Below are 25279 nucleotides of genomic sequence, written 5' to 3' on the forward strand. Positions count from 1 at the left end.
TGCAGGTCATCAGAACAATAACAAAGAGCGAGAAAAATGCATCACAATTCACAGAAAACTGTATGCATAATGCAATAAAAGAAAATAGAAAGGCGAAGTAAAGGTAGCAGGATTAAAAAGAAAACTGAAGAAAAATGAGGTCCAGCCAGCGCGATCCATATCTAGCCTTGGATGTGCGAGGGAGCGCGTTTTTTTTTTTTTTTTTCGTGCGAATTCTGGCGCAGTCTGCTTCATAACAGTTCTTGAGAGTTTTGTATCTGGTGCTAAAGTTTCTTGTGCCGCAGTCGTTTTATCAGCCTAAATCAAATGCATCGAGATTTGCTAGACTTGCTCTAAACAGTGAAATAATGGAACCAGAATGCGCGTTGATGGAACACGGTAAGTGTGCAGCAAGGTCGCATAGTACGAAACGGCTATAATACGCACGTGTGCTGCTTTGTTTACGAGTAATGTTACCGCTTGCTTCCCGCCACAGATTACGTCGCACTGCCATGCAAACAAGAAATCGTTGAGGCAGCGAGTAACCATTGTGAGGAGCCCATTGCACATGGACAAGGTACTTACGCACGTTTGTTTTGGTGCATGCCGGCCTTGCGTGCGGCATGGGAGATAGCAGTCCCCATTATCATACCATAGTGCTTTACCAAAACCTAAATGAGTTGCCGCTGATTAACCGAAGTTCACGGATCGATTGTGTTTTCAATCGCATGTCATGGTGACGCTGGAACAAAGTCTCCTCTTTCCCTCTTGCAGAGGTAATTTGAAGCTTAGTCGGTACAACTCGAATGTCCTTCCCTTCAGCGAGTGGTGTCGACCAGTTCTCATGATCTCGCGGTTAAGTCCTATTTTATGGACGCACCTGCATTTCTCCTGTGATTTCACGCTAGGTGATTAACGTCGTCAGTCGTAATGACCGGTCAATGTCACCTTTATAGCGGCGTTAAAGCGGCGTTAACCGCTGCATTCGAATTCGATTGTATCTAGGCCATGCACTTTCCGGTGTTTATTGTTCGAAAATTCGGTGGATGTTGTTGCCATTTTAGCGGCTTTTTTTCTGTCTTGGCAGGAAACATTTGCATCTAGCGGCTAGCGGTTTTTTAGCGGATTACGAATCTTGATTTGGCGGGTCCCGTTGTTTTGGTGGATTTTAAGTTTTTTTTTTTTAGTGGATACTAAGTTCTGCCGTTCGTCTCTGCTTAAAAGATGACTGCAGGTTATGTGCGAAAAATTGTGGGGGTGATCTCAAACAGCGACCGCCATCTGGTCATCTATGATGCGGTTAATTTCGTTGGCGTTGGCGCGGATAGTTATACGATACGCTTTGAGGTAGTGACCACGGTGATTTCGTAGCTGGTGCCGTTCTGCACGTGGCTGCACTAGGGTGTCAAATAATCTATCCATTGGCCCGTCTGCCGAACCTACGAAGCGCGCGGCGATAGCTAGGCGACTCTACGCGGAAGTTGATTGTTTAGCCAGCTGATTAATTTGCGCAGTTACCTAGCAGTGTTATCGGTATCCTTGTAATTGCTATTTCCGAATGCTTAAAATAGATGTGTAAAATATTGCACATTTCCCTTTTAAACAATTTATTCCGCACTACGCTTAAGAGCAGTAGAACAGCCTGACGGCCTATTTTTGCCAGTTTTTCTTGCCTGATAACTAAATTACAGGGAAGAACACTCGTTGAAAGGCACGAACAGTGGTATGTAGTGCTAACTGCCCTGGACGCTGGCTGTGAATGATGTGCTAAAATAGTGCGAATGAACACTCGAAGAAACCGTTCTCTTATATCAGCCACAGATATATGGGATACGATTTGCCAGCCTTTCTGCTCGAGGCTGCTTATGAAGCACGCACAAGCGGAGGCTACTTCCGACGGCGCTCGAAATTGTGGTTTCGTTTTTACTTAAGGCCCCAATATAGTCCGACGTTTTCGACACGACTGGCTGAGCCGGCGGCGTCGGCCACGGTACGTCGTCTGCGATGGCTTGTCAAACAATGTCTCTTTACAGTCTGGCGCGGCTGGCGTGCATGGTGCCGCGGCGCACATGCGCACAAGACGCCCTCGAGGGATAGTACGTTTTCGGTGTGCATTTTCGAGCAGACGACAGGGCACCTGCAGGGAGGAACTGGCTGCCTATTGAGGCACTAATTAATGTTGGATCAAGGCAATGATGTGATGTGTTTACTACGAATGTTCAAAATGTTGGGAATATTCAAATGGCACAAAGCATTTACAGCCAGCCGTGGCGACGTCCAGTCCAGCTACGACCTAAGCCCGCGTCGACGACGGCTACGGACGGAACGATGATTGTGTACGAGTGTGTTTTACTGAAAACTGATCATAATTTAACTATCTGTACGATTACAGAAGAGTTAGAGACTACACAGTAATGAGGATCCCTTTCATATTTAACCAGCCAAAGGACGAGACACAGAAAAGAAGAAGACAGGACAAGGCTGGACTAGCAACTGAATGTTTATTGAACGGAAAAAAACAACGAAGACTCCTTCCGAAACGCACGCGCACAACCCAACCGGTGGAATGGCAGGAACTTGAGAAGAAGATGAAAAAGAAAATTCAAAGCCAATTCAAAGTCAAGGCCTAACTAACAACTTTTCTAACACAGCAAATTCCTTACAATGAAGGCTAACCGATACCTTAGCCACACACTTGTCCTCAGCTTTAGCAATGTAATATGCTGCAACCAACTCTCTACAGAATTGATTACCATTGCTGTAAACTACACCCGTATTACTGAAATCAGGCACACATAGGGACGGGTCATGCTCCGACTTACACTCTCGGGATTGCACATGTAGCGCCAGATTAGAACTCGCCTTCCCTCCCAGAGAATTAGAGTGCTCCGTCAGGCGCAGATTTAGACATCGGCCTGTCTGCCTGTAGTAGCACCGGCCACAATTGAGCGGAATGCGATAAACCACATTCTTTCTGCAGGTGGTGAACCTTTTCTTATGTGACACTGCACAATGAAAACTATCACAAGCTACATTGTCGAGCCCCTTTCTAACTCTGACGCACAAGCCTCCTATCTTGTTTCTCGCTATAAATACAACGTCAACGTCGTACCTTGCCGCCAGTTTCTTGAGTCGGTGCGAAACGCCATGGAGGTAAAGTATGGCAGCCACCTTCTTTCGCCGCGTCTGCACACCAACATCAACCTGCCCCGTTTTGCTCTTCCTCGAAATATGAACCCTTACCAACTTGCCCAGTCGTCAACCTTGTTGAGGATCCCTTTCTTGGTCGGCCACAGTTCCTGTAGAATTCCATCAATTTTGCGAATTCCCTGGTTCTTGAACCACTGACAAATCGAGTACGGCCTTCGATTCTGGCGTGTACCGGTCACAACTCTACGCAAAGCCGCTTCAGCAGTTCTTAGTATTCTTCCACTGAATGTACTACAGATAAGTGAAACAACACCATCGTCACACCTCCTAGAGCACTGCATTAAAACGGGTATGGCATATGCACTGCAGCGAAGAAATCACAGCTGTTCCCAGCCGCACTGCTGACAGATTGGCATCCCAGGCATTTTTTTCCCTCTAAATGTCTCTGTAGTCAATCCGCTTGGTATTGTAGACACAGGGCTGCCCTCGAATGCTTTCTAACAGCTGTTTCGCAACAGTGTTTGAATGCGGTCGCTGTCTACATAGCAAGCCGCCATTTTCACTGCGTGTGAGGAATGCTGGGATGCGTGGTGGGCGCGGTCGGCTAGTAATAGGCGAGCTTATATTTGCGCATCGGCGATGTTTGATCGTGTCGGCTCGCGCTCGCTACGTCCATTATGTCGTGATGTTAGAGCATAGGCCTCGGTTTTTCGCTGACGTGCGCGCTTGTATGCGTTACGTTGGACTATATTAGGGCCTTTAACGTGTTCTGCTGAAGGCTGTGATATCGAATGATAAATTTCCTTTCATTTTTAAGCCATGCAGAGGTTCCAGTGCACATATTTTTACATCCAGCACCGCAGTGAATATTAGCGGTTATTTTGGTGGCTTTTGAAAATATTTAGCGGATTTTGAGACTGGTTTGGCGGAATGCTAAACAACAGAGGTGGCAACACTGCTTCATATTAGTTCTTGAGAGTTATGTATCTGGTGCTAAAGTTTCCTGTGCTGCTGTCGTTTTATCAGCCTAGATCAAATGCATCAAGATTTCTCAGTTCAGTTCAGTTCAGGCGTTCAGTCGTGTCCGACTCTTCGTGACCCTATGGACCATATCACGCCACGCTTTCCGGTCTCCCACTATCTTCCTAACATCACATAACTTAATCTGCAGCGCCTCGAGGATGCCATCTAACCATCGCGTTCGCTGCCTACCCCTTCTCCGGTGACCCTCAACCTTTCCCAACATCAAATCATTCTCCAGCGATTCCTCTCTTCTCATCAGATGACCAAAGTAGCTGAGCTTTAACTTTAGGATCTGACCCTCCAATGAGCAGTCAGGGTTTATGGTCGACAATATCGACTGATTTGATCTTCTGGCAGTCCAAGGAACTCTCAAGAGCCAGCACCACAATTCAAACGCGTCAATTCTTCGGCGGTCAGCCTTCTTCACAGTCCAACTCTCGCACCCATACATCACAACTGGAAAGACCATAGCACGAGTTATATGGATATTGGTTGGCAGGCTAATGTCTCTGCTCTTTACTAGGCGGTCAAGGCTAGCCATGGCTCTCTTTCCCAGAAGCAGGTGCCTCCTAATTTCATGGCTGCAGTCTCCTTCCGGGGTAATCTTGGAGCCCAAGAAGAGAAAATCTGTCGTAGCTTCCACTTCTTGTCCCTTGATGCTCCAGGACTTGATTTCTCAGTCTTGCTCTAAACAGTGAAATAATGGAACCAGAATGCACCCTGATGGAACATGGCAAGTGTGCAGCAAGGTCACATAGTATGAAACGGGTATAATATGCATGTGTACTGCTTTGTTTACGAGTAATGTTACCGCTTGCTTCCCGCCACAGATTACGTTGCACTGCCATGCAAACAAGAAATCGTTGAGGCAGCAAGTAACTATTGTGAGGAGCCCATTGCACATGGACAACGTACTTACGCAACGTTTGTTTTGGTGCATGCCGGCCTTGCGTGCAGCATGGGAGATAGCAGTCCCCATTATCGTACCATAGTGCTTTACCAAAACCTAAATGAATCGCCGCTGAATAACCGAAGTTCACGGATGCAGTGTGATTGTGTTTTAAATTGCATGTCATGGTGGTGCTGTAGCAACGTCTCCTCCTTCCCTGTTGCAGAGGTAATTTGAACCTTAATCGGTACAACTTGAAGACAGTTCTAGATATCCTTCAAATGAAGCCCTTCAGCGAGCCATGTCGACCAGTTGTCATGATCTCGCGGTTAAATCCTATTTCATGGATGCACCTGCATTTCTCCTGTGATTTCAAGCTAGGAGATTAACCTCACCATTCGTAAGGACCAGCCAATGTCATTGGCTGCACCTTTAAGCGGCGTTAGCCGCTGCATTCTTCGGTTGTATCTAGGCCATGTACTTTCTGGTGTTTATTGCTCAAAAATTCGGCGGATGTTTTGGCATTTATATATATTCAATAAATACTAGGTGCTTTTTGGCTAGTTGCATGGTGCAAACTAAAATGCAGTGATTATCAATGAAAAACAATGTTTTTTAAAGGGTATAAGATTATAGATGCAGAAAGGAAGAAATTTTATTGATCTTGGAGTAAATGCTATATACAGTTGATTGTAATAGGTGCAACCATCAGCCATGCCAACGTGCTCCTTTTTATTGACAGCAAAATCTTTTGGGAATGCTCCCTCAGCATTAGTGCTTAATACAGGAAAACATAAAATGCCCAGACACACCTGTGCTAATACTAGCCAGTCGCACGGATTCAGTTTCTAAAACAAAGGAGGGTTGACATCGCTCACAATGTACTGGCGGGAAATAGAAGAATTTGTGCATTTCTATACTGTGATGTGGGGCCCTACAGCACACAAAAGTCTCTTTAAATTTTGTTCTGAACTCGTCGGCACCCCTAAGCCGAACAATGAAAACTCCACCCCCACGGGACGGGGGCAAAAAAAAAGCAAGTCTCCTTCCCTATTTCCATGAAGAGTGTGGGATAGTCGTCTGGGAAAGAGTACTTCTTGTTGGAAAACAAGCGATGGGGAGGAGCTAACTTAGATTTCCACAAATGGTTCATTGATATGTTAGCTAGTGCTCTTCGGCAGCCAATGTGGCAGGCCTTCGAGCATCTCTCTTCTTTGAACTGTTTCTTGAAGTGTGCTGGCCTATTTCTGTATTCTGAAGGGAAGAAAATGGGAAGCTTTTCGTCAAGGATGGGACGTGGGTTAGCATGAACATACCAAAAAAGAGCGTTTTTTTTTCTTTGCTGGGGGGAGGGGGGGGGGGGTAATTGATTGCATTCCTATTTTCCCGGCAGATTTTATCAGTGATATTTCGTTAAAACTAGAAGGTATGTGGCTCATTTGTAACCAGCTCTAATTATGCACTAGCTAGTGTAACAGTGTCAGTGTAACAGTGTCATGCTACATTCATGAACACACACTTATATGTTCTTTTGTACTGGTATATGTACCGTGCAATGAAGTACATGTATCTTTTCAACAGCAGCGCTTTTGGACTGACTGTAACCATAGATTTATTATTGCTAAACCAGTCAAGCATCCCATTACTTGTGGCAACTGCTTACAGTGTTAATTCTCTCGTACCCGGACGCATGAATGGCATTTTCGCAGATAGATATACTGCAGCCACAGGTACTTTGGGGAACCTGTCACAGTCAGCGTCGCCATTGCCATAGTTGTCACTTTCCCGTGTGCAGTATAGGTCTGCACCAGCTTTGAAATTGACCGTAGTAATCATGTTATGGCAAACAATACATTGCCAGGTATGGCACGCACTTTGGCGTCTGTTAGGTTGCGCAGACTCATTTTGGTAGCTGCCGTCACGTGCCTGTGTCGGAACTGGCACTGCACGCTCATATGACCACTTGACAGTGCTGCAGCACTTTTCAGAACTAGTGCAGCCACTGCAAGCCAAATCAGAGACCTTATTTTTCACTCTGTTAACACGTTCTCAGATAACACGATTTCCCTTTTACTACGTTCAAAATTTTGAAAAATTGTGGCCAGATTTTGTGATCGACTGAACATGTGGTAACGAGCGCTCCCAACATGAGACTGATCAGCGGCGCTCACCCGCCAGAGTGGCTTTCTTGTAGTGCGTAGTTGCAATGGGACAAAGCATTAACAAAAGCCAACGACCCAGCATACAAGGTGTCCATTCCCGCGGAAACATGACGTCGTGAGGAGAGAAGCACGATGGCTTCTTTGTGGTAGCTTAGGCGTGTAGTGGTGAACCATTTGATAATTACAACTATTTGCTTGCATGCGAGCTAGCCGGATCTGAGGGACGCAGCATGAACAAAAACACTGTGACTTTAAGGCATCGTGATGACTACTCTACATGTCGCTCACTGGTGTAAGGAGGCAAAGCATCCAGAGGCTAACGAAGAGGGTTCTTCTTAAGGTGAGGACAATGCAGAGGGCTATGGAACGAAAAATGGTTAGGGTAGTTTTAAGAGATAGGAAGCATGCAGAGTGGGTCAGAGAAATAACTCAAGTTGCTGACATTCTAGTGGAAATCAAGAAGAAGAAATGGGCATGGGCGGGACATGTAGTGCGAAGAGAGGATAACGGATGGTCGCTTAGGGTAACAAACTGGATTCCAAGGGAAGGAAAGCATAGCAGGGGGTGGCAGAAAGTTAGGTAGGCGGATGAGGTTAAGAAGTTCGCGGGGGTCAAGTGGATGCAGCTAGCACAGGACCGGAATAATTGGAGGAATATGGGAGAGGCCTTTGCTTTGCAGTGGGTATAGTCAGGCTGCTGCTGATGATGATGATCCAGAGACAACCAAGAAAGCGATCTCTGTCGTTACCTTCTACAAACTGGATATTTTAGCAATATGTTAGCTATCATCTTAATATTTCATTTCAGGGCCAGCTCTCGTTTAGGCCCCTGTACCCTTGTTCAGTGTTCTTGACCCACCCGCTTAGTGTCAGTGGCACCAGACTGCTGTGAATGAGTTTGTGGAACCAAGTCACAGCCATAATGGCTGCATTTCTATCTTGCCGAAATGGGATAATGCGTGGAAGTTCTGAAATGGCAGTTGCGCTTTAAGGAACCCCTAGCAATTGGAAATGATCCCGAGCACTTCACTGTGGCTTTGCTTATAACGTTAGCGGGTACAGTTTTGAGCCACTAAGCTTCTAATGTTATTCTGTTACTTGTCTGCTGGCCCTCACAAGCCATTTGAATAAGATTAGGTGCTAGCTGTAGCATTCATATTGGAGCTAAGTTACTTACACGCCTTTTGTAGCCTTGTGCTATGCATATTTTGGCTAGCGATAACTATTTTTGTGAAATTTGAGAGCCTCTTTTATACAAGCAACCATAAATCCACGCAACAGTAACAGCAACTGCCATGACACATTGAAAGGTGGGCTGTGGGCTCAAGTGGCTAAAATGTGGCAAGTTGAATTTACACAGGCCGATCAGTTTCTAAGAGCTTTCTTTGTAATGATGTGTTTTTTTCAGGCACTGGTTGCACACAAGTTGGCAGAGTGGAAGTGGTTAAAAGTAGTGCGTATAATTACTGCACGCTTGGCCGAAATGCACAAGGTATGCAACATTGATTTGCTCACTAGTTAGGTGGTTTGAATGGTGCTTCTGGAATGCATTGGGCTAAGCAGCCTCATAAAAGAGACATGATATGCATATATTCTTAAATCCTGTGGTGCATAGTGTTCATTTATAGTCCTTGCTGTCTGTTAACTTTTTTTTGTTGAGTGAGATTGAGCAGTGTTTGTAAAATAACACTGATCACTTTTTGAGAACGCTTGTAGTACGACGTGGAAGACAAAAGACTGCAGATGAATAGGGCAAGCATCATTCTCAACTGGTTTTGTGAAAGATAAAATGCATACTGGTGTATTTTTCTGCATAAAAATCACAGACAATCATGCAAATGAAAATGCAATTACCAACATCTGCTTCAGATATGCATATCTAGAATATATACAGATTCATCGAAAGGGTGCTCATGCACTCAGACCCTAGAACCTTCCTTTCGAAACTGGAAAGCTTCCGTCAAATTGGGTAATAGTGCCTTGCTTCTTCCGATTACTTGTGTATTTTAAGCAAAGGTGAGCATTTTCCTGGTCATTCGCAAGACTTGCAGTGAATCTCTAAATTCATCCCGATTCCTTTCTGTAAATAATATTCATTCTTACGAATGCACTTATTCCCACTATGTACGAATTGGATAATGTGCTCTTTTCGACAAGTGATTGGTATTTGACAGACTAGTCCCTACTTTTTGCACCCTGTATATCTGTGCTCATGTTTCACTTTGCATCTTTGCTTTTTTTTAATTTTTTTTTTCTTCATTTACCTTGGGTCTTCTCATTGCGATGAAAAGGCAATAGGAGCCTTGTATTTATTGGCCATCTTTTTTCTGTGTTTGGGGCCACTAGATGCAAGTATAATACTCCATGTGGCCTTTTGTTGATTCGTTGAGAAAACGAAGGGAGCACTTTATTATGTAAATTGATAGAGGCTTTCCACATCCGAAAGAAAAGGTCTGATTTTGTCTGCACCCTTCCGTGAATCTGTACTCTAACAAGTACGAATTTTTAGATAGGCATTTCTGAAGCAAATGTTGATGGCTACATCTTCGTTTACATGAGTGGCTGTGGTTTCTGTGGAGAAAAATTCTATAAATGTGTGTCATTTATCCTTCAATAAAAACGGTGGAGTGTAGCACTTGTCCTATTCACCTGCTTTTCTTTGTCTTCTGTATCATGCTCTAAGCGTTCCTAAATGGCAGTATAAACCCTTCAGGTGCAAAAAAAAAAAATGTTTGCAATACAAAAATTATCTCAGGGCCGTTTTTGGTTCTGCATGCTTCAAATCATGCATCCTGAAGAAACTGAAAGAAAATATTTATTTTTTTATTGTCTTGTGCAATGTTCCCATTCGGGGATAGGGTGCCTCAATGCTACCAGCACAAAGTGGGATAGTGTTTTTTGCACAAAAGATGGTTAACAAGTTATTGCCCGATTTCTTAATTAAATCAGTCACATTAGAGTACACTTATTGGGGAAAAAATAAAAGCAATTGCTCTAAGCAGGAATGCACAAAAAAGTGCGGCATTTTTGGCAGCGAAACCGACACTTCACCGTGCACCCTTCACGGTGGCAGCGCTGTGAGTTCAAGGTATTGACATGCTCCAGCCAGTGGTTGTAGCCATCGTACCTACTTGTAGCTGTCAGTAGCAAATGCGGTCTACCCTTTATTGCAACAGGCTCTGGGTACTCACTACTTGACCGACCACGCTATATTTAAGGTGTTCTGCTGCACGCGGTTAGGATGTTCGCAACGTCAGTTTGGAAGGCCACCATATCCAAAATACTTTTCTGTGCAAACTTATCACCACTTGCGTGTGACGGGTACTATATCCAGCTGTTGCATAGCGCAAAAGGAAGAAAGCAAGAAATTGCCCTCACTGACCACTTTCTGGTCCTTGACCTAAGACGGTGCAGCGACATAATGAAGTCGTGTTTGTCGACTTGTTGAGTTTTGAAACATCCAAAACGGAGCTTTTATTGCCTTTTTTTGCACAGAAGGGCACACCAAATAAGAAACTGATGCCGAACACTCGGAAAAGGAGTGTACCGGCAGAGGTGGCTTTGAGGCGGCCTGTCCCCGAACAGGGATGCTAATATTCGGAAGTGCATGCAAGGCTGAATATGCTCGTAACAAGGATGATAGCCATTATTTCACAGTCACGGGCCCTTTCTCCGTTAAATAAATGCTAATATTTTGGTCAGCGCGAATTCTTAACAGTCCAAAATGACAAAATCTAGAAGCAATCACTGTTAGCTTCGTAGGACGTAGCCGTGTACATTTTTGCCGTGCTTTTCAGTCAGGATTTCTCTTACTTCTCGTAAGATGGTGCCAGTTGTCCAATAAAGTGGCTTGTGTTTTGAAACATTCAAGACGACATTTTTTATTGCCTTTTTGCACAGCAGGCTGCATAAAGTTTGCGTCCCCATACAGAGACACGGTGCCCGAAGGGAATGAACCAATTTGCCCAGCAAAAAGTTTTATTGAAGTGATCACTATCATGTGAAGCGCGCATTCTGTTACTTTATGTGTGTAGGGGTAAGTGAACTGTGCAAACATGTTTCTGGAATTCTTTCTTCGCTGACTGCTGTAATCTCCTACCATCGGAAAACTGGGTGCATTTTTAGGAGCCAGTAGAGTTGAGCCATCAAAATGGCGCGAAGCTACGGGTGCGGTACGTGTGGACCCGGATATTATTGAACTCGGAACCATCCTCACCAACCCTGTGTGTCTTGAAGCCTTGCTGGTTGAATTTGGCCTCAGTGTCGCTCCTCCGCCACCACGGCCAAGGTATGCTCGCCACTTAAGATGTTCACCTGTGTAGAATTGACAGGCCTTTATATGATCCGCTTTCACTGTAAGAAAGGTAGAGTCACGACTAATAACTGGGTCTGTTTGATGTATCAGGTGTAGCAAACAAAGTGCAGTCAGAGAATTGCACACCCTAGTGCATGAGCATGTTTCTTGGAGAGTGACAAGTCACTTTTTACGCCTGCTTCCCCCAAATATAGTTCTAGGTGCCAGATAACCTTTAAGCATAGAAATGTTAAAGCCTAGCTGGCTGCTGCAGAAGTCTCATGCGGAAATGGTTATTGCGCTCTCGAGATTACCTTGTAGTGTTAAATGTGAGCGTTAATGTAATATCTTGCATTACATATCTCCTGACCCGGTGCAAAATCAGACTGGCCTATTAGTTTACCTTTCTAAGAAATTTGGTGTTGCAGTAAGAAAAAAAAAAAGATTTTGTAATCGTTCGGATAGCACAGCAGCAAAATATAACTTTCAGCCCATTGTAAAACTGGTGACAAAATAAGGAAGGGTGCAATAGGCAGCAGAACTGCATTGCTGCACCGTGTGACATTCTACTTCTGGTGTTGGGATCTGGTGTCTGCATTTGCACCCTTTCGTAATTTGCAGCCAGTGTAAGCGAGCCTGTTGCAAAATGAGGCGATCATTGAGGCCAGGGAGAGCTCACTGGCGGTTACCTTTTGAAAGTGCAAATTATCAGTGATAGTTGGCAAATGAGGAAGTGAGGATTGTGAGGAAGCTGAGTTCAGTATGAGGAGGGGGGTGGGGTGGGTCATGTACTATGGGTATTGGTTAGAGTGTTTCATGTCTTCATGTCCTTAAGTAGTTGTCTTAGTTGTCTTGATGTATGAGATCAAAAATTCTGGACACATTTAAGCAACTATTTAGGAGGCTGAATGTATCTTATGCTGCCATTAACTTGGCGCTTAGGGTATGGGATGGTGGGGATGGGATACACATTGGATGTCTCATATTTGAAGTTTTGTTTGGGCGCATGATCTCTTCACAAAGATGATAACACCATAGAGTCCAGAAACTCTGCAAGGTGTCTGACGGCCTTGCAAGTTGATGCTGAAAAAGAATAAACTAGAGCCACAACTTGTGACATGAGACGAGCAACAGCTACATATAGGCCATGGCTTCTGTGATCGGGAATCTGGCAGGGTTTGCTAACTTGTCCCAGTCTTGCCATGTTGTCCATGTATGAGATTATGAATACTGCCACACAGATGCACCGCATAACGGCACTGAACTAGTCTCTGCACAAACTAATCTCTGCAGGATGGTACACAGTATCTATGCAAGCCCTGTTCCTTTTTTTTTTCTTTCTTCTTTTTTTGCGAGCAGTCATCGAAGAAAAAAGAATATTTCAGGCCTTATTTGAGCCCCATGCCAATTATTTGTGTTTAAAACGTTCATGACATATTCGAGTTGGTTTGAATCATTTCCAAGATAAATTTTTGATTCGTATTGAAGAATACCACGATAGTCAAATACAGTTAAACCTGGTTATAGTGAACAATGTAGAACGAAAATCAGATTAAGAATTGATTTAAGGGAAGCAATCTTGAAAGTTTTTACAGTAAACCAGAATCATTCAAGGTTATAGACGCGGTGAAATGTTTCGCGATCGCGCTGATAGCGCGGCGCGAATTCGGTGGCAGCCTCCACCTCTTCTGCAGCTCGCGTGACGCGTCTACGAGGGAGCGGGGAAAGGAGATGAAGGAGGAATCAGTTTGGGGAGAGCGCACGCGTTGGAGCCGCCGCCACTGTGCGCACGCTCGCCCACCACCGTTGCCCCAAGAAGCGGACTCTGCGTCACGTCGCCAGCGCGTTCCGCTGGGACGCACGGGAGCCTGCGAGCAGCCACGTGGCAACGATGGAAGCGCGCTGCTCGCTTCGCGTTTTTTTTCTGTTGCTTTTAGCCACTTTTAACCATGAAGCGGGCTCCACTGATCGAAGGTATCCTAGATTCCTGGCTGGTGAGCCAGCAGAGCGTGCCATCAAGCTGCTGCCGTGTCCGAGCCTAGGCTGTTTTCTAAACCTCATCCACCTCGTCGTTGGCACAGGTGGTGATGACAGCACTGCTACAAAGCTACAGAGAGGTGTGCGAATACAGTTAAACCGCTATGTAACGAACCTCCAAGTAGTGAATTCCTCGATATTACGAAGTTTTATTGTAGCGCCTTGTTCCGACAGCAAAAGCAGCAGAGGCTGCTGTGTCTGCCAAGGAGATGCGGCGTCGGTGCTGAAACGCAAAGCGCTGTATCAACTGCGGCCACTCGTTGCTATAGTAGGCGTTTCTCTCACTTCAGTTCGTGTTTTATTGTCCTGAAACCTGCAGGGTTGTGCCAAATTTCCAGTGACTCGGCACTAGCTAAGAGACAGTCGGCGCCACAAATTCATTATATCAAGGTCAACCGCCGCGACATATTCGTTACATGGAGTTCTCAAATACATGCACTTTAATGGGGGCGGCGTTGGGGAATTGAAAAATTTCGTAATATCAAGGAATTTGCTACATGGAGGTTTTTACATAGTGGTTTAACTGTATTTGCACACCTCTAAAAAAAAATATGCTATGTTTAGCGTTGTGGCAGTGCTGCCATCGCCACCTGCGCCAACGACGAGGTGGATGAGGTTTAGAAAACAGCCTAGGCTCGGACACGGCAGCAGCTTGATGGCACGCTCCGCTGGCTCACCAGCCAGGAATCCAGGATACCTTCGATCAGTGGAGACGGTCTCAACCACGGGCCACCTTCCACAACCTGCCTGGACGTTCTACAATGTTGTAGATGTCCAGGCTGGCTACCGAGCAAGGTCTTTTGCCAGGTGCTCCTTAAACCGCCTTGCCGCACCGAGAGCCACGAGAGCGTGGAAGCAACTGTCTTCACCAGACTTCAAGCCATTGGCTCCAGAACCGTGCTATAGCTCCCGGAACTTTAATATACTCCTTTCGCAGCCTATATTCGACTGCAGTTTAGTACCTATTAGCTGAACGGCAATTTCCTATACTGTGACACGAAGGAAAATACAAGGGCCGAAAATATATGCAAAGAAATTGAAATGGATATTCATTACTTGGATTTCCAGTGTGTTTCAAAGTAACATTCGTCTTTTTTTTTTATATAATTATGAGTGAGTTTGATGTTGGCATTATTTTCTATGGTAGGTAACTGCATACCTTTGCTTGACGTCTTAGAAAATACTATGATTAAAGGTCCTTGAAAGCCTCTTGACATCTTCTCTTTAAATATGCTAAGGATTATACAAGGAAAAGAGAAGCATGTTTAAAACGGAAGCTTCCAGCAATATCATTGCACGAAGCTGGTTTAATTATGGCATATTGCTGCAAATCTTTCCATGTAAAGCTCAAGTATTGTTTGTGAATTTTGGGTTTACGAAATAGCTCCCTGCATGAAAGAAAAAGCCTCTAAACTGGTAAGAAGTTTGAGGAACCTGCAATAATGAAATGAGTGAAATTAAGCCGTGGGCTCTACTCCTGAATTCTTTAGTAAACCTTACACTGTTATTAAATTGAGTTTAAGTTGAAATTGTTTTGAGCATGGGGGGGTGAGGTGATGTAAAGTCATGAGGGCTGCAGTTGAGACTCATTAGTGTAACATAAAGTGGTAGCTCAGGGGGCACTGAAATATTTTGTTGTGGTTATCGTTTTATTATAGCGACAAGCAATCTTCGCTGTAAGTACTCTACTTAGATGGCCCGCCAAGGCAGTGCAGTGGTTATGGCGCTCGACTGCTGTACCCAAGGATGTGGGATCGAATCCTGGCCGCGATAGCCGCTTTTCGATGGAGGCGAAAAGCAAGGCGCCCATGTGCTCTGCGATGTCAGTTCACGATAAAGAACCACAGTTGGTCGAAATTTCCAGAGCCCTCCACTACGATGTCTCTCATAGCCTGAGTTTCTTTGGGACGTTAACCCTCCAAACCAACCTGTACCATGGCCGGTCTCGGGGGAGAGAGCGCGCGCTCTTTCTTACGGCCTTCTCAATCGTCACGGGAACAATGTGAACGTTTCTCCTTGAGTTACGCTCTCCGCCGCCGCAAGGGGCGCGACCTGCTCACTGTTTGCTCCATGTCTGCTTCAGCGGCGGCGGGTGGCTTTTGCCTGGTTTCGCGCTGTCGCTCGCGAGTTTCGTGGTGAGTGCAGCCCCGAAATTAAAGAACACAGAAGGTAGATGCTGCAGCGGCATGTCGTCAACATACTACACAAGTGAACGGTTATAAAAAACATTGTCGTTCAGCAAACGTCCGACAGGCATGGCATACATTGCGGCATGGTAGCTACTTTTGTCCATTATAATCCAAATTTTTCCCAAGCTTGTACAAGAATAGGAATAAAAAAAGAAAAAAAAAACCTGAATGAGCAATGATCACATCGAAGCGTCTTCAAGGCTAACATGACAGCAACTCGTCTGCGACAGCAAAACCGTTTTTCAGCGCTAGATGCGAAACCATTCATGTAGCACCGAAGATGAAAATAATTTCATAAAAATGTAATGTAAATTGCAAAATGCTTGCATGATATAAAGTGTTAGTATAACAGTCAAAGTAAACATTGTAGGGTTGAGTTTTAAATGTTATTACAATTCATATATTAGCCAATGTGTGGTATTATAAACATTATTTAATTTTGCAAGTAAACATTGTTTTAATGAAATTTTTACATGATATTAAGCTTATTATGAAAACAATAAAAAATGGTTTGATATTCATGACGCCACTTGTGCTCGAAGTGGTAAAAAGAGGCCAATAAATGATGAAGGTGATGCTCGATGCAGTGACTTACAAATGAGTTCACCTGCTATATCGAAAGTATGCAAGAAACTTCTAAAGCGTTAAAGAAGGACACTGTCACTCAAGACTCATTTCAAGCCTTATATAGCGACCCATTGAGGCTCTCTTCGGGAAAGTAAGGTTAATGTGCGGAAGGGAATGACATATGCTAGATGCGAGGGCCGTAACAGCTAGCGGCACATGACTACATTGTGAAGACGGACGTTTCATCTCAGAGCAAAATCAAGGCACTGAAGGAAGTGATGGCATCTCCTACCATTCCATTTTCCACTGTCACATATTCCTGTTTACCTTGCGTCGCTGGATATATCGTTTAGTTAATCAACTTCGGGTGTGACGCTTGCGCTATTCTTCTTGAAACTAGCGAAAGAAGCAGCCCCATGTAGTACACTCTTCTACGAGGACGATATTCTAGCGGACTGCATTATCCGAAACCAGAGCTTGTTGCCTTATTGGACAAGCTTTTTTTTTTTTTTTTTTTTCTTCGAGAAAGCTGCCGTGCACCTTCTATACACAAATGTTCTCGAAGTACTTAAGATCCTGATTCAATCAGCATTTCATAATTCAACATTGAGTTGCCCGAAAGGAGTTGACAACAGCTATATTATTAGGTTGGCTTCTTTGATATTTGAAAATTTTCTCAATTTTTCTTCTTAATTAATTATACCAAGAAAGTGACAGAGAAGACCGAGAGGCCAACTCCTTACGTGCACAAGCCATGCAGGAAGATTTTGAGACTGAATTTTCTAGACGCAGGTCGCATTTTGATGAATTGATGAATATGTAGTGCAATGTGTAACTTTGAAGGACAATTTTTTTATTGTTTGCCGCTTTTTTCGATTCTGCTTAACTGTTTATGCCCACTTCCTTGATTAAAAGTAGTCGTGAGACTACATATGCACCTTCGGTCTTTCAACCGACTGATATGTTTTGAACGGAGCTAGAACAGCCCACTCCACTAGACAAGTGAAATTTTTACTATATGAGTAAATTTTTGTTCTTTACACTGAATCTGAGACGCGCCATGAATTTTTGCCGGTGCCTCTTCTGATCTAAATAAAAACGGTAGCGGTTGACAGAATCTCCACCCAACAGTTCACCATGCACTCACGTCAAGTCGCGCTACACCTGCTTAAAAATGCAAAGGCAGATTGCTTAGCCTGGAAAATGTATTTTTGTACAAAACATAGGGGTAAAAAATGTTGAAGTGTACCCGAAGCTTCATTCGATCGTGCACGGCTGCACTGGCGAAGGCGCGCGCGTGCGAGCGGATTGTTGACTGTATTTTAATCCTCGTACACGATAAATGTTTGATGCTGATTACGGCCTTTGTATAAACCATAAGGGGCGAAATGACAGGATCTGCTGGTTGCAACTGACGCGGGCGAAGCTAAAAGCGAGCGCGCATTTCCCTTGCGCGTGAACGGCTGTAGTGGAGGAGCAGCAGTGGGGCGGTGGCGACCCCACCGAGGCGCGGCGGGCGGTGGAAACAGGCCCCATTGGAGAGGCCGTAAGGGAAAAGAAGCGCGCTCTCCCTCAAGACCGGCCGTGCCTGTACATAGAATTGAGTTAGCCAATAATAGCTTCTTAAAAAGGAAGCAGAATTTTTGTTTATTATCAGTGGACTAAAAACATTTCCGACTGTCTCAGGTGAACAACAAAATTTAGATCACGGACTTTTATTGCCAGGGGAGGGGAAAATAGTTAGTTTGGTATGGCTTATAGGGCTTATTGTCTCAAAACTACTCAGGCTGTGAGGGATGCCATATTGGAGGGCTCCAGATAATTTCAACCACCTGGGGTTCTTGACTGACGGTGCACGTAACAGACACCTTGCGTTTCACTTCCATGGAAACAGCCATTGCGACCAGATTTTAACCCGGGTCTCCCTGCTTAGTAGTTGAGCACTCTAACCACTGAGCCACTGTAGCAGGGATGAAAATAGTTGTTAGTGTGTACATTAATTATCTGGATATGGAAATTTTCCTTTGATGAAATGAGATATTAGATCAACCCGTTTGATGACGAATTTCATTTCTTTCATTTTGTGTTTGCTGTTTGATTGCACACTTTTTTGTCATGGTGTTATATGTTATTATGGAGCTTTGCTGTACATGTGTGTGTGTGTGTGTGTGTGTGCGTGTGTGTGTGTGTGTGAGCGACATCAGTGCAATATGTGCTACCATATCGCTTCTTTTTCATTGGCTGTTTTCGTCTATCCAGGTCAAATGGTGGCACCGACATCACTCAGGTAGGGCCAGGACGCAGGTGTCAAGCGACTGAGATCTGGGGCAAGTGCTCGGAGCTGGGGTTCAACCCTCAGTTACCGTCGTGTGTTGGCCGCGTCACCACTGTGACTCGGAAGTGGAAATCCGGTAGCACTAGCCTCTGCTACCGATGCAGTGCCTGTAAAAAGATGGTGAGTTCTGACACCTTTCTGATAGGGCACAGCATGCATTTTTTTTGTTCTTTGGTCCCTGATCGGCACTGCCACAATAATGCAGTGGATAGGGCACTTGGCTGCTGTACCCAAGAAAAAAAAGCGAGGCGGCCATGTGCTGTGTGATGTCACTGCACGTTAAAGAACACCCAAGTGGTCAAAATGTCTGGAGCCTTCCACTATGGCGTCTCTCATAGCCTGAGCCAGTTTGGTATGTTAAACCCCATAAACCAACCAGCCAGCCATAAACCAAGTCCCTGACTGGCTGTTGATGGGATTGCTGCAGCTACTAAAGCCGGAACATACATGAATAAAGAGTCTGCCAGAGGTGAGCACTGGGGCAAATACATTCAAAATTTTCACAGAACTAAACAGAAGTAATGAAACTGAATGCGTCGAATTCCTCAGGTGAAAGAGCACTGAATAAGAGTAGTTGGGGAGCCTCAGTTGACAAGCCGGGCCGTTTCGACAAGTGGACATGTCTTCGTCTGAGCAGCGCGATCATCACTGGAGTTTGGGGGGGGAGGCTGAGTATGCTTTTGCTTTGGAAGAGAAGCTAGAAAGGAAGGGCGAAGGAGAGGAGGGGGGGAGTGCGTCAAGGAGTAAAAAATGTTCCTATTGTATGTATTTCTCAGCCTGGCACAGGTGATCTCGTGGCCTGAAAAATAAAATAAAAAGCAGCAGCAGGAAAAACTACAATGCTGGGTAGATGAGTCAGCACCTAAAGCAGGTTGGACGTTGACATGCCTTTTTTGAAAGGGGACAGGCATTCCAAAGGTCCTGATAAAGATTACAGCTGCTATAATCATTATCTCCAGACACCACTGCCTGCGTATCCGTGGGATACCATCGGCATTGGTCCCTTCTCAAGGAGAGGGAAAGACAACATCATAGTTTTAGACTACTATTTAAGATTCTTTGAGCTCGAGAAATTAAATGGCACAACTACAAGAGACATCGTCTGCGTTCTGGAACCAATTATGGCACAGTTTGAAGTGCCAAGAACAGTTTGCACAGACAGTGGTCTGCAGTTTACCTCCTTTGAGTTCGAGGAACTGTTGAAACAATGGGGCCTCAGACCATATTTATTTTATTTATTTGTTCAGATACCGTAAAGGCTCACATGGGGCATCACGTAGGGGGAACATAACTCTGTATACAATTTTTTGTTAAAGAAACAACGAAACGAGAAAAGGAACGAAGAAAAGAACAAAAATAACAATGCTGGTGGTGAAGTTGCACTCATTAACAACACGCCCAGAGATATCGTAGCACAATTTAATTAAAATAAGTATGCTACACTTGTGGTGAAGCGCATGCAAAAGAAAGACTGCAGTAATAGGGAATGAGTTGGCAGAGTGATCCAATATACTATTTACTGAAAGTGTGATGATTCCAAGCAAGTTTTAATGGTGACTGAAATAAATATGATTCTGTTTCAAGGAGCCTGATTCAAGGAAATATGATTCTGTTTCAAGTTGTCAGTGCACGCTTGTCCTGTGTACGGGGTTCCTGCTTTCTTGTGTCTCTGTGCATATCGTAGCGCGAAAATTCTTAAAATGGTAAACCAACTAGCCCCCATTGCTGCTTTGCTTACGAGGAACACGGCCGGCGAGCATGAAGGGCGGCAACCTCAGCTGTAAGCCGCACTATCTGCCAGGTTGGCTCCTCATTAGCATCGGTGCGGTGGGCAGGCAGCGGCTCTGGGTTACTGAGGGGCAAGAGGACGATGAATCGTTGCCATGGAGGAAAAGCTGACGTCCGTGAACTTATCTGCCAGTGTAGCCTTGGATTTCAGAGTCTGAGACGAAGGCATGCTCGGGATCATGCGCACCTGCGGTGGCAGGCGCTATAGGAAGAGTTTTTGCAGGAGAGCATTGTCATGTGAAGTAGTCAAGTCTCCAGCCATGGCGGTAATGCGACGCAACAGCTCGGTAGGCTTGCGATGTCCGAGCCCTTCTGAGGTAAGGAGCTGCTGCAAACGGCACGTCTTCGCTTTAGAAGTTCGCTGGATGAACGTAACCCTAAGATGATCGTAAGGGCCGTCGGCAAGCAGAGAGCGGAGGACGTTGCGAACAACCGTAGCAGTAGTAGGCATGAGCGCGCCAATGACGTAGTCGAATGGGGTCACCTGCAAAGTGACACTGTGCTGGCGGAACAAGGTCTCAATGGCGAGGAACCAGAGTTCCGAGTTTGATGACCTGAAGTCAGGGAGCTCAAGGGCGGAGACCGTGGACTCATGAGGTAGTGGCATGAGAGGTGGCGGAGACGGTACATGAGTGGAGTGATGCATGGCATGGCTTACACGATGGAAAGTAGATGGTGTGTTGAGCTCTGGGTGGTGGGAGGCCTATTGAAGTGGCTGATGCAAGCGCAGGGCAGGACCAGAGAGCGAGGATGCAAAGTTCGGAGTCACCAAATTTGTGGAGATGAATCACAGACACAAGTCGTCGGGTTTCCACAGATATGCTGCTAGAGAGAGTCTGGTGTACCATTGTGTTTGCTAATGCACTTTCACATTCTCCATTCTGCAGATTACTCAGCGGCGTGGGGTAGCACCATGGGTCAAGCAGTCATCCAAGGCACAAGAGTCCTTTTTCTATGAAGTGGATTCGGCGGGTCGGCCAAACGTAAAGTTGCTGAAGCGCAAGATATTGTGGATAGTGTACTGCATAGCCAAGGGCTTGTCGGGTACCATGACTAGGGAGCTTGGAAGAAGGACCTTCTCCATTGGAACTACATCTCTTGGCCAATGGCGACATCGGGTACGGAGGGCTGCCTCCAGAAGCCTTGCTGACCGACCTCGCTTGGGTGGCCGCTCAGAGAGAGTGCAGGTATGGCTTCTTAGTCCTAGGTTTCTCGGACTGGATTCTGTGGAGTGCTTATTAGGCAAAAGCCTTTAGTAGCTCATCAGTGGCATGTGTCTGACGAGACAGATCCAAAGCCAATCCAACACAATTCACATAAGCCAAAATACTGAATCCAGTCATGATTACTTGGCTATAATATAATGCCTTAATGACATTGCATAACGATTAGCACATTCATCCAGCTTCTTGTTACTGATGAACAGTCAAGATCTGCAAGTCTCGTTCCGAACAAGATGAATTTGGGAAACTGACCTGCTGCTCACCTTCACAATTATGAACATTAGTCTATATAGAATATAGCATAGAAAGGGAACCAGTGAATACAGATGCAAGACAAGAACAAAACAGCACACACCACAATGCTGGAAATCCAGCGTTGTGGTATGCGCCTTCTTTGTTCTTGTTTTGCGTCTGTATTTGCTGGTTCCCTTTCTATGCAATATGAACCAACTAGACCAGCAGTTTGCACTCCTGAACATTACTCGCACTGAGGGGCTACCTGGTCACATGTGGCGGCTGGTCGCGTTCCCTTAGCAACTCGCAAGAGTGAATGAGCTTTGCGGTTTACGGAGGGTGTCAGTTGACCACCACGAGCGAGGCATTCGATTTTCGTGCATTAAAGAGCAGATGGCCACTGTTGAGGCAGGAGCTATCGTCGAAGTGAAATGTAAAACGATCACTAACATATATATAAATGACCCGCCGAGAGAAAGTGTCACTTGTGGCATGCCATTCAGTTTGTGTTGCTGACGGTGGAGTAGTAAAACACTAGGAAGCCCGATCATTCCAAACAGACATATAAAATTTTAAAGCCATGTGTAGTGCACCCTACTTTTTTTTCCTTGTGGAAAATTTTATTGTTGGCATTTTAAATTTCTACGGTGTTTCGGCATAGCACCCTCCTCACTTTGCCAGTAATTTAGACTTGCGTGAGACGGGGTGCTTTCTTGGAATCTTATGGTATAGCATAGCTAGGCGTGGCTGTTGTTAAAGCAACACTTAGTTAGGCAAATGACAACCAGAACCCGGAAAATGGCAAAATCCATTTTGCAGTTCAGCTAATTCATGCCCATTTTCTTTACTTCTGATGTTATAGTGTTCCAGAAAATGGTGGAGTACCTTGCATAGTGTGAAGATCTCTAAGAGAACTGATGTTGCTGCGGAAGAATTGTGTGAACATCGTTGTGGGATGTTAAAGGTAGTAAAGGGGAGTAATGCAAGTACAGTAGAACCCCGCTATAGTTAACTTGGGTATAGTAAAAACTCTGATATAGTAAAGTCTAACTGAAGTCCCAGTCCATCTTCCATAGACAACTGTACATTTTTCCCCCTTTATAGTAAGGACGCTTTTGGTAAAAATCGGTAAAAACGGCGGCAACTCCCACAATATGATATTGCCACCTGCACACTACCTAGAATCGCGAGGCAAAGATTTTTTGTATTTGAAAATAGAAAAATAATGTCGAGTGTTCGTTTAGGTGGCTTTGCCGCTAGGCTTAGCAGCAATCAGTAGAAGCCTACTTTGCAGAAACCTTAGAGCCATGAGGGAAAGCGCGCATCATGTAGGAAAAAAAAAAAGTAAAGCTGGCTACAAACATAGCAAGGAGGCGGCGTGGTCCGTTCAGAAAGTAAAGGAGAGTAAAAGTGCAGCAAGAAATAGAGAAGGGGGAAAAATGGGTGAACATTCACTGCAATGTGCAGCGCAAAGCATGAGGCAGCAGAGGCAGAAAGTGGAGGTGCAGCGAGTGCGGTCTTACAGAACTTGAGTGCCACGCGCATTTATCATTGATTGCCTTTTAAAAGACAGAAGGAGCAAAGGGACACCATGTTCATGCAAAGCTTTGGTTTTCATATGAAATCGAACTTGGTTGCATTCATAATCACGTTGTCCTCATGTTTAAGAGGTACTTCCACAAGATTTACAGAAATTTTATAATGAAAAAATTTCACAAAGAGATGATAAAAGCGAGATGGAAGGTATTTTTTTTTCATAAAGCAACAAGACGTGTTCAGTAAGTGCCTATTTAACTACCAGACAGCATCTTCAGGACCATGTCATCATCGACCACTGATATAGTAAAGAGCCTGATAATTTTTGCTGGTTCCAGTGACTTTACTATAAAGGGGTTCTACTGTATTTTGAAAAAAAGTATAAAATGATCAATAGCATTGCTGCTTAAGCCTGGCTTATATATATCCTTCAATGGGAAATTTGGGTGGCTTTTCCAGTGGTAGTTAGTGCTTGTAGTCCTGGCAGAAATGGGGCTGCATTAGGATCTGTAAATAATTAATCCTGTGGTAATGTAAAATTAAACCACTGCACAGGTGGGAATCTTCAAGCGGATTGTCAACAGCACAGACAAGGAAGAGGAACGCCTCATATTGGGGCTACAGTCCGAGTCAACAGGTGAATTCCGGTTGAGACACATCGAGAAAGATGATCCAGACACAGTTGCAGCAGTCATTTCAAGCCACGTCCTTCCTGAAACTACAGTTGTTTCAAATGGCGACAAAGCGTTCTGTCGTGTTGAAATGGCTGAAGATGAAGAAGGTCCAATGCTCCTCGTTCATGACACAGGCCATTGCAAGGATACTGCGACTCCATCAAATAGGCCACAATCTTTTCTTAACACACAGAAGCTTCGTGTTTCATGGCGTCGTGTGCTGTCAAGCTTGAAGCAGTCCGGTCGGTTGAGAGGCCCGGAAGAATTTCAGATTCAGCTGGACTGGTTCTGGTGGGTGTCACTTAATGGCCCAGAGCGATGCAAGGATCCATTTTTACGGCTGCTAGAAACCATTGCAAAGGCTTATAATAGCTAGTATTGAAGCACCGCAGGTTTTCTGCATTTGCTGCTCCTCTGAGCAGTATATGTGATCTGCCAAGACTGTCTTTTTTTTTTTTTTTTTTTTTTGCACAGATATCATGGTTGTGCAGTGAGCTCACTAGTTATTACTGCTGATTGTAAACTGCAGTGTTTCTCATGAAGCTTTTTTAAGTGCCTTATCGATTAGGTTTTGTGACAGCAGACTTGTATTGATGAGTTCTTGAGTAGGTTGAAACAGGCTGCCCAAACTAATTTGAAGTTGGAAGGACTTGCCTGTACTGTTCACATTAGAAAAGGGATAGTGAAGTAACTGTAGAAGGAACTCAGCTTAGTTTTTTGGCATGAGTCAAGCTAACAGAAACAGTGTGTTGTTCATGATCTTTGGGAAATAAATTTACTCAATTTTTGCTATGCTCCCAAAATGTGTCCTGTGTTTACCTTGCACATATACTAAGGCAGTGCTCGTGTGTCACTTTGGTTGATAGGCCATGTTTTGTGTGCAGTGAACAGAAAGCAGTCCAGGGTATTAAGGAGCACTTGAAACTTTCAAACGGCATAGCTGTACTATGGGAGTTCTAGTGACCATAGGTGTGCGCAGGGTTCAGCAATAGGGGGGCCAAGTTTCACCGCCGCAGCCGCCTCCCACCAAGGCCCCTATGGCCAATATGCAGTGCAAAGATTAGGAATGGTTATAAAACGTTTATTTTGATAAGATGTAGTCGCAACATACACAAAATACTGTGCTAGCAATACAAAATGCAGTGGTTGCGCAGTGGTTAGGGGTCTCTAGTGCTGTACCCAAAGATGTGGGATTGAGTC

At 44.8% G+C, this 25279-nt stretch overlaps 1 protein-coding gene across 2 annotated transcripts; it reads left to right on the plus strand.

The window, feature by feature from the left end:
* The first annotated feature begins 197 nt into the window (after positions 1-197).
* LOC146182385 (uncharacterized) lies at positions 198-24882 on the plus strand. 2 transcript variants are annotated; one of them, XM_084577475.1, is made up of 7 exons: positions 198-378; positions 476-556; positions 8611-8694; positions 11328-11490; positions 18549-18744; positions 21300-21599; positions 23961-24882. In XM_084577475.1, exons 1-7 carry the CDS (start codon positions 348-350, stop codon positions 24453-24455), a joined length of 1350 nt encoding a protein of 449 aa, XP_084433601.1. In that variant the 5' UTR covers positions 198-347; the 3' UTR covers positions 24456-24882. The 2 variants fall into 2 exon arrangements, with proteins under 2 accessions (XP_084433601.1, XP_084433602.1); XM_084577476.1 differs by lacking the exon at positions 476-556.
* The last annotated feature ends 397 nt before the right edge of the window (positions 24883-25279 follow it).

The sequence above is a fragment of the Amblyomma maculatum genome, chromosome 8, assembly GCF_055883805.1.
Source record: "Amblyomma maculatum isolate TAMU_Amacu chromosome 8, ASM5588380v1, whole genome shotgun sequence".
NCBI lineage: Eukaryota > Metazoa > Arthropoda > Arachnida > Ixodida > Ixodidae > Amblyomma > Amblyomma maculatum.

Coding starts and splice junctions, on each gene's coding strand:
- LOC146182385 (XM_084577475.1), top strand. CDS start 348: ATGGAACCAGAATGCGCGTTGATGGAACACG. Junction 557..8,610: donor GCCCATTGCACATGGACAAG/GTACTTACGCAC, acceptor TGTTTTTTTCAG/GCACTGGTTGCACACAAGTT. Junction 8,695..11,327: donor GCTTGGCCGAAATGCACAAG/GTATGCAACATT, acceptor GTGCATTTTTAG/GAGCCAGTAGAGTTGAGCCA.